The sequence below is a fragment of the Garra rufa genome, chromosome 25 (genome assembly GCF_049309525.1).
Source record: "Garra rufa chromosome 25, GarRuf1.0, whole genome shotgun sequence".
In the NCBI taxonomy this organism is placed as follows: Eukaryota; Metazoa; Chordata; class Actinopteri; order Cypriniformes; family Cyprinidae; genus Garra; species Garra rufa.
The window spans coordinates 17,807,200-17,834,720 of NC_133385.1; the positions used below are offsets into that span (position 1 = coordinate 17,807,200).

The 27,521-nt window shown below is 37.4% G+C and overlaps 1 protein-coding gene across 1 annotated transcript; it reads right to left on the reverse strand.

Moving 5' to 3' along the window:
• Positions 1-35: 35 nt before the first annotated feature.
• LOC141301370 (spondin-1-like) lies at positions 36-27,521 on the reverse strand. The gene is made up of 9 exons (XM_073831611.1): positions 27,480-27,521; positions 26,649-26,789; positions 24,276-24,351; positions 19,081-19,266; positions 12,609-12,779; positions 12,348-12,515; positions 11,297-11,461; positions 6,198-6,476; positions 36-494 (listed from the first exon to the last, which is right to left on the reverse strand). Exons 1-9 carry the CDS (start codon positions 27,519-27,521, stop codon positions 331-333), a joined length of 1,392 nt encoding a protein of 463 aa, XP_073687712.1. The 3' UTR covers positions 36-330.

The window sequence follows — 27,521 nt, forward strand, 5'->3', positions numbered from 1 at the left end:
GTAATTATTGTAAAAAAAAAAAAAAAGAAGTGCACACTGATGTTTTTAGTGAAGTTGGTACTGAAAAGTGTCGGTTATACATTGATACAGTATATACGCCCGCTAAGAAGGCATCTAAAACTAATCACGGATAACAGGCCTGGTCCACGTGTGTGTTACTCTAAAAGCCTACAAGCTGTAACTGGAACACACACCCCACGCCGGTCCCGCTTCTGGAAACCTTGGGTTAAAACTACGCTGTTTCTGCCCTATTCAAGCCTCTTTAAGGGCCGAGTCAGTGTGTGTTGGGGTGTGTGTGTGTGTGTGTATTACAGTGATAGAGAGTCACTTTTAGCATGGTTGCACGTTGCACGCGCGGATCTCCTTCTTGTTTTTGCAGTGGTTGGGCTGTGAGGATTTGCTTTTCTTCTTTATGTTCATCACACGCTCTTGGATCCCCCCACCGCACAGCTTGGTACACTCCGTCCAGCTGGACCACGGGCGTAGCAGACAGGCTGTTGGAAGAGAGTAAAAGAAAATCAAGGGGGGTTTTGGCCCTTAGTTCACCAATATATTTCTGACATGTAGGAAATACTGCTGCTGCACATACAGTCAAGCCCGAAATTATTCATACCCTGGCAAATTCTGAATTAAAGTTACTTTTATTCAACCAGTTTTTTTGACCAGAAATGACACAGGCTTCTCCTAAAAGATAATAAGATGATGTACAAGAGGCATCATTGTGGAAAAAAATATTACTCATCTTTTATTTACATTTGAACAAAAAGTGGCATGTCCAAAATTATTCATACCCTTCTCAATAATCAACCTTTTTTGGCTATTACAGCAAACGCTTTCCTATAATTGCTGACCAGCTTTTTGCATGTCTCCAATGGTATTTTTGCCCATTCATCTTTAGCGATGAGCTCAAACTCTTTCAGGTTGGAGGGTCTCCTTGCCATCACCCTGATCTTTAGCTCCCTCCACAGATTCTCAATTGGATTTAAGTCAGGACTCTGGCTGGGCCACTGCAAAATGTTAATGTTTTGTCTGTTAACCACTTCACCACTTTTGCTGTGTGTTTTGGGTCGTTGTCATGCTGAAATGTCCACTGGTGCCCAAGGCCAAGTTTCTCTGCAGACTGCCTGATGTTGTTGTTGAGAATTTTGATGTATTGCTCCTTTTTCATGGTGCCGTTTACTGTGGTTCCCTGGTCCACCGGCTGAAAAACACCCCCAAAACATTAGGTTCCCACCACCATGTTTGACAGTGGGGATGGTGTTCTTAGTTTTGAAGGCTTCTCCTTTTTCATGCCAAATGAAGGCTACATCATTGTGGCCAAACAATTCAATTTTTGTTTCATCTGACCATAAAACAGAAGACCAGAAGCAGGCTGTTGTGTGCCCTATCTGGAAAAGTGTTGTCCTCCTTGGTCTGCGTCCGTGGAACCCAGCGGTGTGCAGTGTCTGTTCTACTGTCTGCCTTGAGATGTTGCCACCAGCAGAGCCCAGATTCATCAGGATGGTCTTGGTGGTGATCCTTGGATTCTTTTTTACCTCTCTCACTATCCTCCTGGCCAGCACAGGTATTACTTTTGGCTTTCGACCACGTCCTCTGAGATTTTTTACAGTGCGGAACGTCTTGTATTTTTTAACTTTACTTTGCTCTGTAGCCACTGGAACTTCAAAACATTTAGATATGGTCTTATAGCCCTTTCCTGACTGAGTAGGGCTGGGCGATATGGGCAAAAATTCATATCTCGGTATTTTTAGGAGGAATGACGGTATACGATATATATCCGGTATTTTTCCATAAATGGTTACTTAAGAGTCAAAGCCTTTATTAAAACTTTATTAAACAGTTTATGAGCAAAATATAATTAAAACACAGGGGTTTCCCTCCCTGTTTACAAATAAACAGCTGCACAAAATCTTTGATAAATAAAATACAGTACAGGTTGTTTCTCCTGCTTAACACTACAAGCTGCACAACATATTTCAAATTATGAAAAAAATTTACATGAAAAAAAAAATAGACCAGGGGTCTTCAACTAAAATGGCTCGTGGTCCAGTAATGAACCCTGCTCACCAGCCGAGGTCCAGACAATTATAAATTAAAAAACTAAAATTTTAAAAATTTATGTTTTTTACGAGACCAGGTTATCTGCAGCATATTTTATCTTAAATTCTAGACATTTGAATAGCTTTTTAAAGACCTGAACAAAAATAAATAAATAAATAAATAAAATGACTGTAAAAAGCATGATTTACAATTCAGATGCAGGTTTCACAAAACAAAAAAAAAATTTCTTAAATTATAAAATTCACATTCCAGCCTTCAAGAGTCAAAAGTATCAATTCTTATATAAATTTAAACAAATATTGTCAATCAAGTATTATATTAATTAACATATACATATATTTTACTGCCTTAGTTGTTTAAATTACACATTATCTTGACGATCCATCACATTTACAACTCTACGTGTTTGCAGCTTAAAACCATGGATTGATTTTTTTTTTTTTTTTACATTAATCTTTTTGACAACAGCCGATTTATGAGCTGATTAAAAATGTCAGATGATTCTCTTCCAGCAGGAGGCGCTATCAGACTGGTCTGGTTCACTGAGCAGCTCCGCAGCTGACTTTGAAACGTGCAACGCTCATATTTATATAATGCATAGCCTTATAAAGTTTCATCGCAATTCTTGCCTTTTAGTCCCCAATTTAAGACGACCTGAAATCATAATTAAGACTTTCTTAACCCTTATAATACTGCAGTCATCAATGAAATTGAGAGCTTTAATTTAAACATCGACTTTCAAAAACAACCCACCTTAGCCTACACAAAATACGTTTCTTTTAATATTTTCCCCACTGTGTTCGGCGCACAAGAGAAATATTAGGGAAGTAAATTATTGTGTAATATCAGCATATGAAGTATATTCGTCTATCATGGTCTCTGAGAGTATGTGCACATCAGATGCTGGAAGCGCTGTTTTTACTTTCGCTTTAACATTGTGCAGTTTTCACGTTGCTTGTGTGATATCCATTGGCTCACCTTCATGGTTTAAAACATAAATATGTATAAAAATACAGTATAAAGAGATATATTTACAATATTTTGCGACGTAACCCCAACATAATGCGTTTTCCATCAACGTTTTTCTCTCACAGTTTACGACCCCGGGGCTAGACCATAAATCGGCTGTTAGTACGAACTGAGCCACTTTTGCGAGCCGTTAGGAAAGCTTTCCTCTGACCTCACTGTACATTTGCGGCAGAGGTTCTGATGCAAAGTACTTGTGATTGGGTAGCTCGTATCATGGGTCAATGCTTTTTAGCGGCGATTTAAAACCCTCGTTTTCACGCAGAACGCGCACGCGCATGTGCCATATCGATATGAACGATATTGGATAATCCCGTATCGCGTTGGGGAATCATATCGATATATCCCCAGAACTCGATATACCGCCCAGCCCTATGACTGAGCAGCCACAATGCGCAGCCGCAGATCCTTAGTGAACTCCTTTGTCTTAACCACGACTGTCCACAAACCAACAGCAGAGAGCTTCTGTTTTTCACCTGTTGAAACAGCTGTTTCCAATGAATCAGGATAATTAGGATGCTTTAGAACAGCTTGGACTATTTGGAATGGTATAGAACTTTGGATTTTCCCATAGACGGTGACAGTTTGCAAAGGGTACTTTTTGTTCAAATGTAAATAAAAGCTGAGAAATATTTTTTTCCACAATGATACCTCTTGTACACCGTCTTATTATCTTATCTTTTGGAAAAAAAACTTGCTGGCTGAATAAAAGTAACTTTAAGTCAGAATTTGCCAGGGGTATGAATAATTTTGGGCTGTACTGCATATATACATGAAATATGAAATAACCCCCAAATAACATACAGAAAATTCCCCCGTAGCAGATCTAGATAGGTGGAGCTGGGAAAGGTGGAGGTTTTCTGGTGGTGACCAAGATAAAGTGTCAAGAATGAAGATGACCAGTGTCCTACACAGCTGATGGGGACAGCACAGTTAAAGGTGATGTATGAGCATGTGTGTTCATGTGTGTTAGGAATAAGCGGCAAGACCATAGAGACTTCTCTAGTACAATGAGCCTGGGACATCCTCTACATCACCATCTGTGGCCGGACTGAATCACTTCATCATACGCTGACAATATCATGTGTGTGTTTGTGTGTGTAAGAGATGCTCAGGCTTACGCAGAGTGGCAGATCTTTAAAAGATGGGATGTATTGATCAATTCAAGTAGAGCAATACAGAAGATTTACAGGGAGCTTAGGAGAGCAATTTGATCAATAGCAAAAATATTAGCTCTGTTCCAAAACAGTAAGCTGCCTTGTAGCTTACAAGGAGATTTTTGCCTTGTTAGGATGCAGCTTCATTCTTATGGCACCTTATAAGTTATTGATTTGGAATGCAGTTCAAATATCATTCAAAATTTGGGGTCAGTAGGATTTAAAGATTTTTAAGAAATTTACATTTCTATTACGCAAGGATGCATTATATTGATTAGAAGTGACAGGAAAGATGTTTATAATGCAAAAGATTTCTCATTTCAAATACACAACGGTTTTCAACATTGATTATAATAAGAAATGTTTTTGGAGAACCAAATCAGCATAGAAAGATTTCTGAAGGATCCTGTGACACTGAGGACTGGAGTAACGATGCTGAAAAATCAGCTTTGCATCACAGGAATAAATTACATTTTAAAAGACATTCACATATAAAAGTATGAAAGCTAATTTTTGCCACTGAATAAAAAATAAAAAAGGTAATTGCGACATTTTATCTCACAATTCCGACTTTTTTTCTCACAACTGCGAGTTTACATCTCGCAGTTCTGAGAAAAAAAAGTCTGATTTGCGAGTTTATATCTCACAATTCTGACTTTATAATTTGCAATTGTTATATCTCATCGTTCATGACACAAACTCACAATTCTGACTTTTTTCTTAGAATTGTGAGATATATACTTGCAAATCTGACTCTTTTCTAAATTCTGACTTCATAACACGCAGCTAGAAATTAAGTCAGAACTGTGAGATATAAACTTGCAATTCTGAGAACATTTTTTTCCCCCTCAAAATTGGACTTTATACCTCGCAATTGTGAGTTTATATCTTACAATTCTAATAAAAAGGCAAAATTAAACACAAACACGCATTTGCAAGAAAAACATCAGAATTGCAAAATACAAGCTTGCATTTGAGAGAAAAAGTTCTGAATTGGGAAATACAAACTCGCATTTGCGAGAAAAGTCAGAATTGCAAAATGCAAACACGCATTTGCGAGAAGTCAGATTTGTGAAATACAAACTCGCGTTTGTGATAAAAATGTCAGAATTGCGAAATACAAACTTGTATTTACGAGAAAAAATTCTGAATTGCGAAATACAAACTCGCATTTACGAGAAAAAAAGCCTGATTTGCGAAATACAAACTCACGTTTGTGATAAAAAAGTTAGAATTGCGAAATACAAACTTGCATTTAAGAGAAAAAAATCTGAATTGTGAAATAAAGTCAGAATTTTGAGGTAATATCACGCAATTCTGTAAAAAAAGTCATAATTGTAAAATAAAAAGTCACATTAACCTTTTTTTTTTATTCAGTGGTAGAAACAGGCTTCTATAGAAAACAGTTATTTTAAATTCTAATAATATTTCCCTATACAGTTTTTACTGTATTCTTTATCAAATAAATGCAGTCTTGGTGAGCATAAAAATCAACACAACTTTTGAACAGTAGTGTAGGTGCCATGAGTAATTAACTTAAACGCATTAGTAAGCCTAAAACAGAAAACACAGAAGCGAAAACGAAAACACACAGGCTTTACAAGAAAATGTAAAATATTCTCAGGCGAATGCAACATTTTCACAAGACAATGCATGTTTTTTCCCTCCCATTTCATTTTTTCCCCATCACCATGTCCCTTTAGGATCTTTGTACCAATGTGAAATCAGCCGAGAAATGTTATTACATATGACGATAGACTGCAAAGACTTCTTTGCAATAACTATCTCAGATAAATCATGCAAAGTAAAACCAGGAACATAAAAAAGCAGCCATTTTAATTTAAAGTTGACTTTAAAGTCAGATTCGGCTGCACAAACTATGTGCAATTAACATAAATCCTGCTTCCAGGAAGAATCTGTTGACAGAAAGCTAATTTTGCAATAAGTAAATACCAGATAATTCGGGACCTGAGCTGTCCTCTGCCACAGACTCCCTGCTCGGTTTTGCTCTCCTCCTGTCTGAATTTTCCTGTCTCTTCCTCTTGTCGCTGGCACGGGAGCCTCTCGAGCACTTGCGGATCTTGCATTTCTTCCTCTGGACCGTCTCAGGACAGGGCAGGCCTCCAAACTGAGGCTCTAGCTTGACCATCCGTGAGCGGATCATGTGACCCTTCCCGCAAGACTTGTTGCACTCGGACCATGCCGACCACTCTGACAGCATGCAGTCCGTGGCTGGAGGAGGAATGGAAAGAATTAAAAATGGAGCAAAAACCTCCTTTTAGAGATGTCTTAAATTGGTAAATCACATTAGGAACAATCTGTACACTGTAAAAAGTTTTCACCAGTTTCAACTTAAAAACTTAAGTTTAGCAGCTGCCTTAAAATGTTAAGTTAAATCAACCTAAGTCATTTAAACTCACAAGTTAAATCAACTCATTCTGATTGTAATAAATTAAAATGACTTGTAGTTTTAAGCTGATTTAACTTAAAAACTTAAGGCAGCTGCTGAACTTAGGTTCCCCTTCAGTCGTTTCACTACGACGTTACATATGGGAACTCGCTTGAGAGTCCAATCATCTCTGAGCCTTATTCAAAAGGCCAATGAAAACTGGCGAGTGGCATTTGCATGCCAAGCCACGACCCGTACATACGGGTATATAAGATGGCGGCATGCAGCCAGTCATTCAGATTTTTGCTTCGGAGCCGTCTCTCTGTGAAAAACGTTCTTTTCAGAATGGTTTTCCGGCCGTGCGCTTCTGGGTGTGGCAGTTTCCTCACCTCTCAGGACGGTCATGAACGCTGTCTTACATGTCTGGGCCGAGAACATGCTGAGGCAGCGTTCACGGATGGTTCATGCGTTCATTGCGAACGCATGACCATGGTCACGCTGAAGCACCGCCGTTCTTTTGCAAGACGGCTCCCCTCGTCGTCCCGCGGCAGGTCGTTGAGCCGACAATGCTTTTCGGCCGCCGTGGCGAGACACGACGGGGACTTGTGGGTTACTGTACAGAACGTGCCGCCGCCTTCCCAAGCCCTGCGACCATCTCTGCGTGATCCCGTTGAGCTGCCAGAGCAGTACACTTCCCCGCCAGCCGGGCTGAGCGTCTCCTTTGGCGCTCCACCAGAGGAGGAGATGTCTGTCGCAGCATCAGAGGGAGAGTCTAAGGGTGAAGCTGACATCTCGGCCGGCCAGCACCCCGCTGCGGTCGCTGTTCCATCTGAGATGGACGCTGAACTCTCGGCTATGCTCCTCCGAGCCGCCAGGGGGATCGGTTTGGAGGAACCTCAAGTGCCTTCGGCTGATCCTTCTAGGCTGGACGATTGGTTCCTGGGGAAGGCCCCCGCGGCTCTGCCGCACTCACCCTGGTTCCATTCTTCCCGGAGGTGCATGAGGAACTGGTTAAAACATGGCGGACGCCTTTTTTATCTCGCCCACGCCCCAGCTCCTCTCCCCTCACCACCCTCGATGGCGGGGCAGCCCGGGGATATGTGTCGGTCCCCCAGGTCGAGCGTGCTGTCGCGGTGCATCTCTGCCCGCGTGGCGCTGCCACCTGGCGGGACCAGCCGCATCTCCCGTCCAGGGCGTGTGAACGCTCGTCCGCTCTCGCGGGCCACGTTTATCATGCCGCTGGACAGGCTGCCTCAGCCTTGCACACCATGGCTATCCTGCAAGTCTATCAGGCCCAGGCGTTGAAACAGCTGCATGAGGGTTGTCCTGACCAAGACGTTACGTAGGAACTCTACGGGCGACGAAGGTCACGGCGCGGTCTCTTGGTCAGGTGATGGCCACGGCTGTGGTCCAGGAGCGACACCTGTGGCTCAATCTGGTGCAGATGGAAGACGCCGACAAAGCTCGCTTTCTCGACGCTCCCATCTCCCAGAGCGGCCTATTCGGCGACACTGTCGAGGACTTCGCCCAGCAGTTCTCGGCAGTCCAGAAGCAGACGGAGGCCATCAAACACATCCTGCCCGCCGCGAAGCTTCCATCCCGCCACCGGTGGCCCCACCTCCGCCTGCTCGTCGCCGAGGGCGCCCCCTGCGGCTGCAAAAACACCTCCAGCTCTAACACCCGCTGAGGCTCATGATGCCAGGCTGGCAGCCCGGCACAGAGCTGGCCGCAGGAGAGCGGCGCCAACCGCCTCTCAGGGACTGGCCAAGAACTAACGAACTAACCCCCCCCCCCCCAGGCTGCCCCACCGCGGTCACATCGGTCAACGTTCCCTTGATACCACTGGCGAACCGGTTGGGGACCTGGCTTCAGCTTCCCAGCCCTTCGCGGTGGTTGATATGGACGGTACGTCTCGACTAGGCGTCCTTTTCACTCCTGTCCATTCGGACACGCATGCCGCTGTCCTGCGTGCGGAGGTTGCAGTCCTACTGGCGAAGGATGCAATCGAGCCTGTCCCTCCAGCCGAGATTAAGTCAGGGTTCTACAGTCTCTACTTCATCGTGCCCAAAAAGAGCGGTGGGTTAAGACCCATCCTGGACCTCAGAGCTCTGAATCAGTCCCTTCTCAGGCTGCCGTTCAAGATGCTCATGACAAAGCCCATGCTAACGTGCATTCGTCCCCAGAATTGGTTTGCAGCCATCGGCCTGAAGGACGCGTACTTTCAGGTCTCGATCCTTCCTCGTCACAGACCCTTTCTTCGGTTTGCCATCTAAGGTCGAGCGTATCATTACAAAGTGCTTCCATTTGGCCTGTCCCTCTCTCCCCGCGTCTTCACGAAGTTCGCGGAGGCAGCCCTGACCCCTCTTTGGCAGTCAGGCTTTCGCATTCTCAACTATCTCGACGACTGGCTTCTCATAGCTCACTCGCGAGATCTGTTGTGCGAACAGAGGGACCTGGTGCTCCAGCACCTCAGCCATCTGAGCCTTCAGGTCAACCGAGAGAAGAGCAAACTCTCCCCAGTGCAGAGGAACTCTTTTCTCGGTGTGGAGCTGGACTCGGTCAATATGACAGCCCGCCTCGAATGCGCGCAGTCAGTGCTGAAGTGTCTGGACTTATTCAGACACAAGACAGCGGTCCCTCTCAAAACATTTCAGAGGCTCCTGGGGCATATGGCAGCTGCGGCCGCGGTTACGCCGCTGGGCTTGCTTCATTTGAGACCGCTTCAGCGCTGGTTACATGATCGAGTCCCGAGACGGGCATGGCACCGTGGCACACTCCGGATTGGCATTTCCCCGCAGTGTCGCCGCATATTCAGCCCGTGGTCAGACCCTGCCTTCCTTCGGGCCGGAGTGCCCCTGGGACAGGTGTCCAGGCACATCGTGGTCTACACGGATGCCTCCACCACGGGTTGGGGTGCTGTTTGCAACGGGCAAGCAGCATCAGGCTCGTGGACAGGACCTCGACTGCAGTGTCATATCAATTGCCTCGAGTTGTTGGCTGTGCTCCTGGCCCTTCGTCACTTACGATCGATGTTGTGCAGTTCTGCTCCGACAACACTGCGACTGTGGCGTATATCAATCGCCAGGGCGGTCTCCACTCCCCTCGCATGTCACAACTCACCCGCCGTCTACTCCTCTGGAGTCAAACGTGGCTGAAATCACTACGTGCCATTCACATACCAGGGGAACTCAACCGTGCAGCGGATCAGCTCTCACGGCAGTCCACCCACCCTGGAGAATGGCAACTCCACCCCGAGTCAGTCCAGCTGATTTAGAGTCATTTCGGTCAGGCTCAGATAGATCTGTTTGCCTCTCCCGAATCCTCCCACTGCCAGCTCTTTTACTCCCTGACCTCCGGGGCCCAAGTACGCCTTTCCCCCAGTGAGCCTCCTTGCACAGACCCTGTGCAAGATCAGGGAGGACGAGGAGAAGGTCTTGCCGGTTGCGCCACACTGGCCCACCCGGACATGGTTTCCAGAACTTATTTCCCTTGCGGCAGCCCCTCCCTGGAAGATTCCCTTGAGGAAGGACCTTCTTTCTCAGGGAATGGGCACAATTTGGCACCCGCGCCCCGACCTGTGGAACCTGCATGTCTGGCTCCTGGACGGGACGCGTCAGATGCGTTGGCTCATGGCGCCTCACTAGCAGATATCTGTAGAACTGCCAGCTGGGCGACACCTAATACCTTTGCTAGGTTCTACAACCTTCACGTAGAGGCCGTTTTCACCCGTGTCTTAACATAGACTTCAGGTGAGCGGGAGGACAGCTGGTGTTGGCTTGCTGCGCCATTCCCACGTGGATCCGTGCGCCATATTCCCAGAATGTTCCCTCCGGCAAACCCTGGGTTCTCCATGCCCCGCAGTCAGGCCTAGATGCGGAGTAGTCCCTGACTGTGATCCTGCCTGGGTCTCCTTCGCCCCGCAGGTTGTGGCTATATTTTCCAATATTTACAGCAGAGAAGACCGCTGTTTCCCTCGTGTATCCCTAAAAAGCTTTATGGATATATTGAATTATTCTCATTTCCACATGTAAAGATCTCATGTGCTCCGCCCCCCAACCCATGCTTCAGTACATCTGGCATCCCTGTGGGGCCCCCTCTACTGGCCCCCAGGGCGTTGGGAAGGTTACGTTACAATTTCCATCTGCTGACACGTCCGCCTGTCAGCACGTGGGGTTGTGCGTAATGCGGCGTCAGGGTCGTGGCCTGTTCCATGGGTCTGTTCCCATATGTAACGTCGTAGTGAAACGACTGAAGGGGAACGTCTAGGTTACGAAGGTAACCCTCGTTCCCTGAAGGAGGGAACGGAGACGTTACATCCCCTGCCACGACCCTTGCGTCGTGTTGACGCCGGCTCGTCCGGCTCCTCAGCAAAAACCTGAATGACTGGCTGCATGCCGCCATCTTATATACCTGTATGTACGGGGCGTGGCTTGGCATGCAAATGCCACTCGCCAATTTTCATTGGCCTGTTGAATAAGGCTCAGAGATGATTGGACTCTCAAGCGAGTTCCCATATGTAACGTCTCCGTTCCCTCCTTCAGGGAACGAGGGTTACCTTCGTAACCTAGACGTTTTTAAGTTGAATCTGGTGAAAACTTTTTACAGTGTAGTATTTATAAATAGCTTTACATGAAAACAAGAAGTCTTTGTGTGTGTTACTCACGGCATTCAGGAAGCATGCACTTTTCAACCTGCTCGAGTTCATCTGGACACAGGCTGGGCTCTACGGGCGTCTTCAGCATGCGTTGACGGGACCGCATGCCCACACCGCAAGACACGCTGCACTCTCCCCAGTCTGACCACGGAGACAGCATACACACCACTGCGTCTACACACACAGGGTTGACATAACGTTATGACATAAAGTAATGAATAGCTACTGCTACTTCATAAATGGTATATAGAGCATACTACATCTGTAGTCTGATTTAGATTTATAGTGCATATATACTTGCAGTCCACATGATGTAGTGCATTAACAACAAATATACAACACTATAACATCAAATGTAATACTTAATGTGCAGAATGCAATAAATAAATAAATTTCCATTATTATTATTATTATTATTATTATTATTATTATTATTTTGTTGTTGTTACATTATACAACACTATAATTAACATCAAATGTAATACTGAATGTGCAGAATGTAATAAATAAATACATAAATTCCCATTATTATTATTATTATTATTATTATTATTTTGTTGATGTTAAATCATACAACGATTATGTAGTAAACAATGTAATGTAACAAAATGTAATTAAAAAAACAAACATACAAACAAACAAATACAATTTTGCTATGATGCATACTGGTTTTCTCAGTCTACTTCTGCATACAAATTTGAAAGCCGTTTTGCAAATAAAGATGATATTTAGTGACTACACATTACTTTACAGAGCGTTTATGACCTGCTTTGCTATGCCTTGTGTTCAAAACAAACGATGGAGCAAAATTAAGTCTTAGCAATGACTAGCTACAAAACCCCAAGTGTGAATTTGATGCCTCAATTTAAATAAGACCTTCTGAACGGCTGGAGCAGCTCTACCCGGGGCAAGTGACAAGCAGGTCTAATTAGAAATCGACTAGCAGCAAAGAGGAATTCTGGTAATGAATCAAGCTTGGTGAAGCAGGGCGTCTTGCCTGGCCCAAGAGGGGCTGTTGGATTGAATTGACTGAATTGACATTTTGTGGCTTCATACTTACTGCACTCCGGCATCATGCACTTCTCTGCCTCCACCAGCTGCGCTCGACAGGGCGAGCCATCCGAGGCCTCCATCTTCATCATGCGCTCTCTCCTCCTCATCCCCACTCCACAGCTCACGCTGCAGGGCTCCCACTCAGCCCACTCGGTCACCACACAGCTACTGGGTGCTGAAACACACATAAACATGTGTCTAACAGTATCGGTACAGACTTTAGGATAGTTATTTGACTAAATATTTGTACTGAATATCTATAACTTACAACAGTCATCGTTGACCACACACTTCTCTGTCTCCTCGGTGGGCAGCGTGCAGCTGGAGCCGTCCTCTGGGAACTGCTTGACGTATCTCTCTCTGGACCTCATGCCCATTCCGCATGAAGCACTGCACGGAGACCAGTTGATCCACTCGGACATCATACACGTAGACGCCTCTAGGGAAGAGAACACAGTCATATGCTAATGAGGTACTGTATGGCACAAAACTTTCCTGAAAGTATACTCTGAGATCTGGTGATGAGTGAATGGATACAGCTGTGTCTATGTAAGAGTTATTTGACAAAAATGTATTTGTTTAATTTAATTGTTTTGAAATGTATGAGCCAATAGATGTCCAGCATACATGCAAACTTCAGTACTGTTTTAACATTTTTAACTGTCATAACAGTAGTAGTAATAATAATAAAAATCAACATCATTATGATTAACATCAGAAGTAATATTTAATGCATAGAATTTATTAATAATAATAATAAACTACATTACTTGCCACAAAACTGTTTACTGTGATTATTACTAAATTACACAATATTATAATTAACATCAAATGTAATATTTAATTAATTTAATTTCAGAATAATAATAATAATTTCAACAGCATTATGATTAACATCAAAAGTAATATTTAAGGTGTAGAATTTATTATTATTATTATTATTATTAATAAACTATATTACTTGCCACAAAATAGTTCACTGTGATTATTATTAAATAATACAATATTATAATTAACATCAAATGTAATGTTTAGTTAGTTCAATTTCATAATAATAATAATAATAATAATAATAATTATTATTATTATTATTATTATTTCAACAACATTATGATTAACATCAAAAGTAATATTTAACGTGTAGAATTTATTATTATTATTAATAAACTATATTACTTTGCACAAATGTTTTTACTGTGATTATTATAAAATTGTACAATATTATATTATAATTAACATCAAATGTAATATTTAATTAGTTCAATTTCATTATAATAATTTCAACAACATTATGATTAACATTAAAAGTAATATTTAATGTATATAATTTATTATTAACAATAATAATAAACTATATTACTTGCCACAAATAATTTACTGTGATTATTACTAAATTATGCAATATTATAATTAACATCAAATGTAATATTTAATTTGTTCAATTTCATAATAATAATAATAATAATAAATAGATAGAAAATATTATTATTATTATTATTATTAATATTACTAAACATAATATGTCTATATCTATAATAAACTATAATAATAATAATAATAATAATAATCATTATTATTATTATTGTTGTTGTTGTTGTTGTTGTAAACACAATATTATAAATAACATCATTTTAATATTTCATCTATAATTGACTAATATTAATAATAACTTGACCAAAATAGTTTATTATTATTATTTATATAATAATAAACTATAAACTATATAAAATAATTATATATTATATATATATTACGTGCCACAAAATAGTTTACTGTGATTATTAAATTATACAATATTATAATTAACCTCAAAAGTAATTTAACAACAATATGATTGACATTAAAAGTAACATTCAACAGAAAATTGTATTATTATTATTATAGTTGTTGTTGTAAATTATACAATATTATAAACAACATAATTTTAATATTTCATCTATAGAATTGAATAACAATAAGAATAATAATAATAATGATAATAATAATAATTGTAACAATATGATTAACATCAAAAGTCATATTTAATGTGTGAAATAATAATAAATAATACTTGCGACAAAATTGGTTACTGTGATAATTATTAAATGATATAATATTATAATTAACAAAAGTAATTTAACAATACTATGTTTAACATTAAAAGTAATATTTAATGTGTAGAATTTATTAATAATAATTTTGTTTACAATTGTTTACTGTGATTATTATTAAATTTTACACTATTATAATTAAGTGTAAATATATTAATATATTATAATTATAATTTTTTTTTTTCAATTTAATAATAATAAACCAACATTTATTATTATTATTATTATTAAATATACAAAACACAAATTCAATAACAATAAATCACTTATTATATGTGTACAGTTATTACATGTGTTAAGTTTGCAAAAGGCTAATGAACTATGTTTTCAAAATAATATATTTGTACATGTTGTATTTTATAGTAATTTATACAACATATATTTCATTTACTATCGAAACATATTAATATTCCGAATATTTTAAAATATTCTAAAATTACAATGTTTTATACAAAAGTATACCATATTATACCAAACACATTTTTAATATAATTTGAAATTTAATTATAGAATTTATTTTAGGCTTTATAATTATTATTAATAACAACTGAATTTGTTATTGAAACTGCTGTCTTTCATTTTGCTGGCCATGCTTTACAAACAGCCTCCTGTGGCGAATAGCTTTTATTATGATAAAGAACACATATGTGAGATATTCCCTCTTGGCTATACAAAGCAATTCAATGCAGTGACCTGCTCCCAGAATCCTCTCTCTTTATGTACGGCAGACTGCAAGATTACAATCCTCCTCTATCCTTTTTCAATGCTGCCGTGCTCTCCAGTTCATCTTTCATATCTTCCACCTTTCTCCCCTTATAAAGTGCTGACAGATGTGATCAAATTGACTGATCCAGCCATGCTTTATCTCACCTCCGCCGTTGCAATTATCTCTAAGGCAGAGCTTGTAAATAGATTTGTTATCAGACGGGATGGATGAACTTGGGGCGACTCTCCATAGATTTGTCTCCAGTGCAGAATTGCAGACCCCATTTGGGAGCAGCAGCGAGCACTACCTAATAAAGCAGAACTAAGTGAATCATTAATAAGAGCTGTAAATAAACGTGGCCCTGATGGGGCCCCCAGAGGCCCCGGTGTCGGCCTGTCAACGGGATGCTGGATTATCAATCAATGCGGGCCCTTAACGGCCCATTAATTAAAAACAAAAGAGAGTCCACGCGAAGCCACGCAGGTTCTATTAATCAATAGCGAGTGCTGGCGAGAAACATCTTTAAAAGCCTCACGTCAGAGCTGACAGAATGAAGACGTGATGTGGAAAAACAGACGGATCAGAGGATGGAGAGCTACAGATGAGGCTGATGGATGGGTTGATGCAGATACACTGACAGACAGAGGAAAACAAGGAAAGAAAGTCACCATGGTGGAGAGAAGAGTCACAAGCGCTGCACAGTTTGGTCTAAGAATCTTATCGTGGTTATTTTTGAACTGCAATAAGTTAAAACATCTCACATATGTGTTGCTTTAATATCAAGATTAAAAGAACAAGATGAATTCAAACGAAAACAGCAAAAACTATAAACTAGTAAGCAAGCCTTTTATCTCCTAAATCATGTCACAAGAAAGAGTTGCTTATATATAAAAGTTACTCTTTAATGCTTGTTTTCTTTGAAAGTATAAAATTCAGACCATTTCTAGTTGACCCAAAATAAACAGACTAAAAAACAGTTTAGTTTTTCAATCTTACATAAATGGAACAATTTAATATTTAGAATATTTCAAATCTATAATATTTTATATTGAAGTATATCATATTTTACCAATTTTCAGTACAATCTAAAATTGGAATATTTTTCATATTTCATAATGTAAAACAATAGTATATTATACCAGAAACACTGGATATTATGATGTTCTGAATATTTAGAAAAATTTTAATATAATCTCACATTAAAATATATTAAAATATTGTACAATTATAATATTTTATACAATAGTTTTTTATTCTATCGAAAACACAAATATTTTGTAGATTTTAAGATATTTTAAAATTGCAATTTTTTATTCAGTAGTTGATTATATTACAATGACCACAGAGGAATATTCTGAATATTTAGAACATTTTAGTATAATTTAAAATTTGAATATTTTTATACAATAGTATTTCATATTCTAAACAATAGTACATTATAACAGAAACATTGGACTATTCTAAATATTCTAAATATTTTTAATATAATCTAAAATTACAATATTTTTAAATATTTAAAGAATACAATAGTCTTTCATATTTTATCGAAGAAGTTAATATTTTGTATATTTTAAAATACCAACAATTGCGATTAGTTTATTTAGTAGTTCATCAAATTACACTGAATGCAGAATAATCTGAATATATAGAACATTTTATTATAATCGAAAGTTAGAATGTTTTGATACAATATTATTTCAAATTCTAAAAGTACAATAGTTTAAATAATAATATATTACACCAGAAACATTGGATTATTCTGAATATTTAGAAAATGTTTAGTATAATCAAAAATATTTTAAAATATTGTAAAATTACAATAATTTCTAATACAATAGTCTTTCATATTCTATTGAAAAAATATTTAGCATATTTAAAATTATTCTAAAAATTGCATTTTTATATTTAGTAGTACATTATATTACACTGAAAACACTGCAATATTCTGAATATTTAGAACATTTTTAATATAATCTAACATTAACATTTTAAAATATCGTAAAATTACAATATTTTATACATTAGTATTTCATATTCTATAATATATAAATATATTTAGTATAGTAGAAATATTCTGAATATTTACAGCATTTTAGTATAATCTAAAATTTGAATTTTTCATACAATATTATTTCATATTCTAAAAGTACAATATTTTAAACAATAGTATATTATACCAGAAACATATGAATATGCTATATATTTAGAACATTTTGATATAATCTAAAATTAAAATATTTTAAAATGTCGTCAATATTTTTAAACAATAGTTCTTGCATATTTTATCAAGAATTTTTTTAGTAAATTTTAAGATATTCTATAATTGCTTTTTTTCATTAGTTCATCATATTATACTGAAAACACTAGAATATTCTGAATATTTAGAACATTTTAGTATAATATAACATTTTAATATTTTTATACAATGGTATTTCATATTCTAAATGTACAATATTTAAAATAATTAATAAAAATAGTGTATTATACCATAGACATTGGAATATTCTTAATATTTAGAAATTTTTTAATTTAATTTAAAATTAAAATATTTTAAAATATTGTAAAATTATAGCAGAATTTTTGTATAATCTAAAATTAGAATATTTGTATGCAATAGTATTTCATATTCTAAAAGTACAATATTTTAAACAATAGACTATTTTATTATACACTGAAACTAATGAATACTCTACATATTTAGAACATTTTTAATATAATATAAAATTAAAATATTTTAAAATAAAGTTTTTCATATTCTGTAAACAAAAATATTTTATATAGTTTAACATTTTCTAAAGTTGCAATTTTAAAATTTATTTTATCATATTACACTGAAAACATTGGAATATTCAGAATATTTAGAACATTTTTAATATAATATAATAATATAATATAATATTTAAAAAATACTGTAAAATTACAATATTTTTTACAATAGTATTTCATATTCTAAAAATAAATTCTAAAAATTTTAAACAATAGCATATTATACCAAAACACTGAAATATTCTGAATATTTCATTTGAACATTTTTAATATTAAAATTAAAATATTTTAAAATATTGTGAAATGACAATATTTTATACAATAGTCTTTCATATTCTATGGATATTTTGCATATCTTAAAATATTCTAAAATTGCAATTTTTTTATTCAGTAGTTCATTATTTTACAAGAAATTTTGGAGTATATTGAGCATTTTAAAATACTTTATACATAAAATATAATTGTACCCACAGCGGTTCCTTAAACATTAAAATGCTACCTCTATTTTGGTGGAAAAATTAAAAAGACCTATTTCTGCCACACTGGTGAATAATGCCTATTTAGAATCCACAGCACATAGAGATTACATTTACTTAATTAAATTACAGCTTTTCATGGTCAGAGAAGGCCATACAGCGATTGTGATTTGAATTTGATTGCGCAGTCCTTATAGTTGCGCAGATATAGATCTAAGAAAAGACAGCCACTCAAGAGAAAACATTATTTGCAGTTTAACTTACAAAGATTTTACACTCCGACCCAAATGGTCAACCTACCAAAGCGCAAATGTCGTATTGATTCTTGTAAACGATAAACCACGATATATAGTTTATGGTTATGGTTTATAGCGTCTACCTCTCCAACGAGGGAATCGATACCTTGGTCTGCTCGAGCAGATTGCAGGCATAAAACTCCACAGAAGCAGTTTAAGGTCGGAGAAGGTTTTCGCAACCTTGAAAACAGAGGCCTTGCATTTCTCTAATTAATTACCTGCTCCACTCAGCTTTTCATGCATGCTTTTCTGCACAACATTTTTATTCCTTCTTCCTCTATTTTTTTCCCCCTTATTCTACGCACCTTCCTTCCTGGCACGCTCTGAGATAGCGATCCCTAAATCCGTCAGCCTCAAAGGGTTTTATATGCACTGGAGAGCTGGAGACCAGCGTTATCTAGCTCACCCTCCTCGCTGCAGCCCGGCCCCATGCAGGGCTCAAAGTCTTGGGTGTGCAGGCAGGGCACGTTGGGGTCCAGCTGCGCTTTTAGCATCCTTTGCCTCATCCGTCGACCCTTATCGCAGGTGGAGGAGCTGCAGGCTGACCACGGAGACCAGTTTGAGTAGATGCACGTCTCTGGAGTGTTGTCTGCTGTGGAAATGTGAGTGGATTGACTCATTAGAGGACATTGCACGCTTCATGAAAAGCAGTAACACTTTGCAGTAAAGCTTTCCTTAAAGAAACAGTATACCAAAAAAATTAAATGTGTATTCATCCATTCAAGATGTAGATGTGTTTAGAACAATTTAGCATTACATGACTTGCTCACCAGTGGATCCTCTGCTGTGAATAAGTGCCACCAGAAATAGATTTTAAAACACAAGTGATCCAAATGACTGTGAAAGTAAAAAGCTGCATGTTTGTGAGAAATAAATCCATCATTAAGATATTTTAAAGGGACAGTTCATCCAAAAATGAAAATTACACCATGATTTACTCAACCTCAAGCCATCCTAGGTATTTATATGATTTTCTTCTTTCAGACGAATACAATCAGAGTTAAATTAAAAAATGTCTTGGCTCTTCCAAGCTTTATAATGGCAGTGAATGGGTGTTGAGATTCTGAAGTCCAATAAAGTGCATCGATCCATCATAAAAAGTACAAATACATGAAATCTGTAGTAACACTATTGTTGTAAATTAAAACAGATTCTAATCAACCTAATCAAAAATATTTTTGATATGATAATGCAATTACATGTTTAGTATTAGGATTTTTCTGTAAAGATATTGTCATGACGTAATTATTACTGAACTAATTTTGACATTTAGGGAATTCAGAAATACAATCAGGTGGTTGTTTTGCAACAAGATGGAGACATCTTCATCATTGATGGCTGATGGGAAAAGTGACAGGTACAAGAAAATTTGTGAAAAAAAGTAAACATACAAAGTGATATGCAGAGAGATATCATGGAAAATGAAGACTGAAAAGGAAAATGGGAGTGAAGGTGCAGCTCAAGAGAGAACCTTTAATTATTTTGCATGGCCCCAGCCTAAGCTAATGTTATGGTCATGCAAAGAAATAGGGTTGTCCGTGGTTTCAGAATAGTTTTTTTTGTGGGTGTATGGGTCAGCCTGGATGAGCGTGAGACTTTGCGGCCTTAAATTTTGTCCCAGTGCTGCCCTGTTCTACATGGTGGTTGTTCAGCCGTGATACATTCATTAGCTAACACAATTTTAAATGTAAGTTATTTCGTGTTAATGTGTCAATATGATGTGAGCTCCAGTTACCAGTGTGACACTAATATGCTAGTCTCACGAGAGCCAAGTTTTGTTTACAGCAAAGGACAACTAGTCTCCTCTTGGCTTACATCGAAATCCTCCAACATTTTTCTTCACAAATCCTTATCTTGGTCTTCTAATTCATGACCGGTGTTTTGTTTTGCTTCGCGTTTGTCACCGCATTCGCCTACGTCCTAAGTCTAAGGTTTTACTTCTAAATCCTACGTCATCCGCTGGAACGCCACTCTCTCGAGATTGGCTTCGATTCACTTCAGAAGGCCTTTATTAAAGAAACACTCCACTTTTTTTGGAAATAGGCTAATTTTCCAAGTCCCCCCCAAGTTAATAAGTTAAGTTTTACCGTTTTGAAATCCATTCAGCAGTTCTTCTGTTCTGGCAATATCACTTTTAGCATAGCTTAGCATAGATCATTGAATCCTATGAGACCAATATAGCATTGCGTTCAAAAATGACCAACGAGTTTCGATATTTGTCCTATTTAAAACTTGACTCTTCTGTAGTCATATTGTGTACTAAGACCGGTGGAAAATGTAAAGCTGCGTGATATTACTGCACTTGCTGCGTCCATATTACGGCAGCAAACTTCCTTGACTATTACACCGGAATGGGAGTAAAGTCCCTAATCTTATCGGCCTAGAAAATCGCAGTCTTAGTACAGTCGTGGCCAAAAGTTTTGAGAATGACACAAATATTAGTTTTCACAAAGTTTGCTGCTCAACTGCTTTTAGATCTTTGTTTCAGTTGTTTCTGTGATGTACTGAAATACAATTACAAGCACTTCATACGTTTCAAAGGCTTTTAACGACAATTACATGACATTTATGCAAAGAGTCAGTATTTGCAGTGTTGGCCCTTCTTTTTCAGGACCTCTGCAATTCGACTGGGCATGCTCTCAATCAACTTCTGGGCCAAATCCTGACTGATAGCAATCCATTCTTTCATAATCACTTCTTGGAGTTTGTCAGAATTAGTGGGTTTTTATTTGTCCACCCGCCTCTTGAGGATTGACCACAAGTTCTCAATGGGATTAAGATCTGGGGAGTTTCCAGGCCATGGACCCAAAATTTCAACGTTTTGGTCCCCGAGCCACTTAGTTATCACTTTTGCCTTATGGCACGGTGCTCCATCGTGCTGGAAAATGCATTGTTCTTCACCAAACTGTTGTTGGATTGTTGGAAGAAGTTGCTGTTGGAGGGTGTTTTGGTACCATTCTTTATTCATGGCTGTGTTTTTGGGCAAAATTGTGAGTGAGCCCACTCCCTTGGATGAGAAGCAACCCCACACATGAATGGTCTCAGGATGCTTTACTGTTGGCATGACACAGGACTGATGGTAGCGCTCATCTTTTCTTCTCCGAACAAGCCTTTTTCCAGATGCCCCAAACAATCGGAAAGAGGCTTCATCGGAGAATATGACTTTGCCCCAGTCCTCAGCAGTCCATTCGCCATACTTTTAGCAGAAGATCAATCTGTCCCTGATGTTTTTTTTTGGAGAGAAGTGGCTTCTTTGCTGCCCTTCTTGACACCAGGCCATCTTCCAAAAGTCTTGGCCTCACTGTGCGTGCAGATGCGCTCACACCTGCCTGCTGCCATTCCTGAGCAAGCTCTGCACTGGTGGCACTCCGATCCCGCAGCTGAATCCTCTTTAGGAGACGATCCTGGCGCTTGCTGGACTTTCTTGGACGCCCTGAAGCCTTCTTAACAATGCAGTGGAAAGTTTTTTTCGGGATTAAGTTAATTTTCAAGGCAAAGAAGGACTATGCAATTCATCTGATCACTCTTCATAACATTCTGGAGTATATGCAAATTGCTATTATAAAAACTTAAGCAGCAACTTTTCCAATTTCCAATATTTACGTAATTCTCAAAACTTTTGGCCACGACTGTACACGATATAACTACAGAAGAGTCAAGTTTTAAATAGGACAAATATCGTTGGTCATTTTTGAACACAATGCTATATTGGTCTAATAGGATTCAATGATCTATGCTAAGCTATGCTAAAAGTGATATCACCAGAACAGGAGAACGGCTGAATGGATTTCAAAACGGTAAAACTCAGCTTATTAACTCGGGGGGAGTTTGCTGCCGTAATATGGACGCAGCAGGTGCAGTAATATCACGCAGCGCCTGAAATTCAGTCACAATTTCAAAAAGCTTGTCACATTGGATGTTACCTAGTGGGAACTAATTTCAGGCGCTGTGTGATATTACTGCACTTGCTGCTTCCATATTACAGCAGCAAACTTCCTAGACTATTACACCGGAATGGGAGTGAAGTTCCTAATCTTATCGGCCTAGAAAATCGCAGCTTTACATTTTCTACAGAAGAGTCAAGTTTTAAATAGGACAAATATCGAAACTCGTTGGACATTTTTGAACGTGATGCTATATTGGTCTCATAGGATTCAATGATCTATGCTAAGCTATGCTAAAAGTGATATCGCCAGAACAGGAGAACGGGTGAATGGATTACAAAACGGTCAAACTCAACCTATTAACTCGGCTGGAAGTTGGAGAATGAGCCTATTTCCAAAAAAAGTGGAGTGTTCCTTTAACCCCCCAAAGTCATGTGGAGAACTTTTTATGATGAATAGACGGAGCTTATTTTAAGTCTAAATCCTACATCATCCGCATTTGACAGTCAGAGCCAAAAGATTACGGTTTATAAAATTTTAAACATGGATATTTTTCTTGTACAAATGCATTGATTCACTTCAGAAGGCCTTTATTAATCCCCCAAACCCATGTGAAGTACTTTTTATGATGGATGGATGCAGTTTTTTTGGGCTTTAAAATCCCAACAGCCATTCACTACCATTATAAAGCTTGGAACAGCCAGGACGCAGTTTTTAATAAAACTTTGATTGTATTCATCAGAAAGATTGAGGTGAGGAAATCATGGGGTAATTTTTATTTTTGGGTGAACTATACATTTAAGTTTATACCGTTACTTTTAGATGAAATAATCTAATCCATCGCTTTATCCATTAAAAAAGTCCATCCCCTGTTGTCCTCTCAGATTAAAATCCACTAACATATTTATTTTGAATGGTTTTGGACTGTTTTTGCTTGTAAACACTGCTTGATCTAGTCATATTTCGCTTCTGATTTAGACAAGACAACATTTTCCCTGGAGCAATATTATGGATAGAGGACTCGTATTTATCAGAAAAATGACAGATTAATTGATGGATTGGATGTTTTTATCAGCTGTTTGGACTCTCATTCTGACAGCATCCATTCACTGTAGAGGATCCATTAGTGAGCAAGTGATGTCTAAATTTTTTCAAATCTGCTCTGTTGAAGAAGCAAACTCATCTACAAATTAACCTGAGGTACAGTACGTATTTAGCATCTTTTTTATCTTTCTGTCTTTGTATTTTTATCTTTCTGTCCGTGTCTTTTATTATTATTATGTCTTTTTATTATTCTGTGGCTCGGTGGTGCTATCAAAACATTCCCTGACCAGCCTGAGAGCAACACTGGTTGAGTTCAGAGCAGGACTAACAGCTGCTAGTAGCATAGAAATGACACTCTTAAGTTTTAAAAGCAGCAAAGCTTTTGTTCATTCCAGTCCTCATCTTTGCGCTCCTGAAACTCAGAAGAAAGTGGAGGGAAACCACAGGTAATTATCTAGCAGAGTGCATTAGCCAACAAACATAATTGAAGTGCACCATGGTAAAGCATATTGTTCTTCTTCATCTTCCTGTTGTTTGACTTAACCGTGACAGAAGGGACATTGGGAGGTTTACTCCAAGATACCTGCGGGCCGCCTTGTTCATTAAACTGTCCGGTGGCTATGTTTTTAAATGAGGTGCTACAAATTGGATAAGATAGCGTAGCCATACGCACCTTCCTCCTTCTCCTCCTGAGCAATATCAGCGACGATATCGTCTAAGGTGTCGGGCACGGTATTGCACTGCTCTCCCTGCAGATTGGAAGAACATGGATCACCATCACAGCGCCTGATAAGATCCACCATTTGCCATCTGATCACTATCACGCTAAGCCCCGCACGAAAAAAAATGATTCTCTGAGGGCAGATGATTGTAAACTAGCTGGCTCAAGGCAATCCCACGCTTTACCCCACTCAAAAGCCTAGAGATGAGATTCTTCCCAGCTGGGAGACGGAGATGAAACATCTGGTGTGGAATATTAAGAGTTCTGGTTCTTGTCGATAAGTTCCAGAATGGATTATTTTCGAACACAATCCTCCAAACACTGTCATTTGAAGGATAACAGATGTGTTGTGAGCGTTGCTGAGCTTTCGTGTTTCACGACCGCTTGGTTTGACACATTTTTGTAAGCGATTGTTTTCGTTTGTTTAGCAAATGGACTTTTATGACTCAATTCAGGGTCAGTAGCTGTATTAAACAACACAGCTGTTCATACTGAATGCTAAACTAAAAACAGGAAAAACAGGACAAAAATTCCCCAAAACACACGCTCAATGTTATGGGCAATAACTGACAAGTGGCCAATATACTTAATGTTGTATTATTTTATAAAAAAAAAAAAAAAAATTAAATATATAATCACAACATTTTAATTTGCAGCATAAAAAATTTATAATAATTTTAAGATACGCTAAAGATTACATTGTTATTAAATTATTAGTGTTAAAGATTAAAAATTTGTACATTTAAATTTTTTTTTAACAAATTTCTATTGTACAAGTTTAGGACAGTTTAATTTGCAAATTATGTGAAATTTAGATGATGGCAAAGGTATTCTAAATGTAAAAATAGAGGGAAAAAGCTATTTAATATCCAGTATACGTACACAATTTAATGCAGTAAAAGCAGTAATTTTGTACAACTTAAAATAAAGTATTTCTATTTTAATATATTTTAATATTTAATGTGAAAACCATGATACCTGTTTTTGGCTTCTTTGATAAATATAAAGTAAAAAAAAAACAGTAATATTGTGAAATTTAAAATATTTTTTTTCTATTTTAATATATTTTAATATTTCATCTGGAATCCATGATAACTTTTAGGATTCTTTGATGAATATAAAGTAAAAAAAAAAAACAACAACAACAAAAAACAGTAATATTGTGACATTTTAAATAAATTCTTTCTGGTTCAACAGATTTTCATATTTTTTAATATTTGTTGTGAAAACCATCATACCTTTTTTTAGGATTCATTGATGAATATAAAGGAAAAAAACAGTAATATTGCAAATTTTAAATAAATTATTTATATTACCATGCATTTTTATATTTAATATGGAAAACAGAATACCATTTCTAGGATTCTTTGATGAATATAAAGTAAAAAAAAAACTGTAATATTGTGAAATTTTAAGATTTTTTCTATTTTAATATATTTTAATATTTAATTTAGAAACTATTATACTTTTTTGGGATTCTCTGAAGAATATAAAGTAAAAAAAAAAAAAGTTATGTTACGAATTTTAAATACATTTTTTATATTATCATGTATTTTAATATTTAATATGGATCCAGGATACCTTTTGTAGCATTCTTTGATGAATATGAAGTACAAAAAAAGTAATATTGTAAAATATAAAATAAACCTGAATAATTGAAAAATATATATTTTAATATTTAATTTAATTGGGAAACTATTATACATTTTTTTAGGATTCTTTGATGAATATAAAGTAAAAAAAAAAAAAAAAACAGTAATATTGTGAATTTTAAAATAAACAATATCTATGTTAATATATTTTAATATTTAATGTGCAAACCATGATACCTTTTTTAGGATTCTTTGATAAACAAAGTACAAAAAACAAACAAAACAGTAATATTGTATAATATTTAATGGGGAAAACATAATACCATCCAAGAATTTCAAAACATAAAAATTTTAAAATAGAAATAATAAAAAAAAAATGTTTGTTGATTTTTTAGTTTTTTTAAACACTATATTCTTCTTTAGAAGTCTTTGATGAATATAAAACTAAAAAAAAAAAAAAAACCGAATATTGCAAAATTTAAAACAAATTATTTTTATTTTAATATTTTAATGTTTAATGTGGAAACAATCATACTTTTTAGGGTTTATTGATTAATATGGAGTGCAAAATAATAGCATTTATATATTTGTAACAGTATAAAAGTATGCTGAGCAAAGTTTTAATTTCTTTAAAAAAAAAGCTTTGATAAAATTAATGTAATTTGATTCTTAGGACTTTCAGGACGGGTGTAAATACTATAATTATGCAAGAAAAAAAAGCTTTTAAAATCACCTTTCTTGCGATTCTCTCCACTACCACTCGCCCGAGGGGTGTGATGGGGCCACCAGAAGGGTCGTAAAAGGGGCTCTGTGGGTGATCCAAACTGGTGAGGGGCCGAATCCGCTCCTGGGGATTGCTGGGTTTATTGGGAGACTTGGATATACATAAGAAACGAAGAGTGACAGGAGAGAGAAAGGAAAGGAAAGAGAAAAACAGAGGTAGAGTATGTGACTTTTGGATGCCATCTGCCAGGGCCTCCCACCTTTCATCTCCATATGCATCATTCATTGACTGTGTAATATTCCTTTATGAGTGATTTATGGCCTTGTTCCCTGCCTCTGCACTTTGAGTCACCTGACAGTTACTTGCGTTCCACTCCGACGCCTTCAGAGCAACGCTGCAAAACAAAGACCAACTGCTGCTCCAACTGTTCAGTTAAGCTGAGTTCAACTTCTGGAGCTGACTTATTACTTCTTTCAAGGAACAACTCAGGACTTTCTCACACCAGCAGGGGGCAGCGTGTGAAGTCCTGGTTTCACTTAGCATTTGGGATGTGCAAAGACTTAAGATGTTTACTCTGAACAGCTCTTGAGTAAATATGAAGATGTTATTGACATTAGAAGCAACATAGGACACAGTGAGGAAACTGGTTTATTTGCACTCTTTTTTCCCCTCTCTGTATTTATTTGTTTATTTGTCTAGTGCTGCCCTAAATTTGAAGTAACTCTTAAATATGAGACAATGTGGAAGCACTATGAATTGAAAGTAGTTTTCGCTTTGTTTATATAAGACTTTCATTTCCACATCAAACCTTCAGGGCAAAGCGTAATATTATTCCATTACCTTGTAATTAAGGCTGTCAAAGTTAATGTGTTTAGATGCCAT

What these genes read in the sequence shown, in the direction of transcription:
- LOC141301370 (XM_073831611.1), bottom strand. Translation starts at nt 27,521, where the DNA reads ATGGCATCTAAACACATTAACTTTGACAGCCTTAATTACAAG. An exon ending in TGGAGAGAATCGCAAGAAAG is followed by an intron (nt 24,352 to 26,648) that starts GTGATTTTAAAA and finishes TCCAATCTGCAG; the next exon opens with GGAGAGCAGTGCAATACCGT. An exon ending in GCCGGGCTGCAGCGAGGAGG is followed by an intron (nt 12,780 to 19,080) that starts GTGAGCTAGATA and finishes TCTCTTCCCTAG; the next exon opens with AGGCGTCTACGTGTATGATG.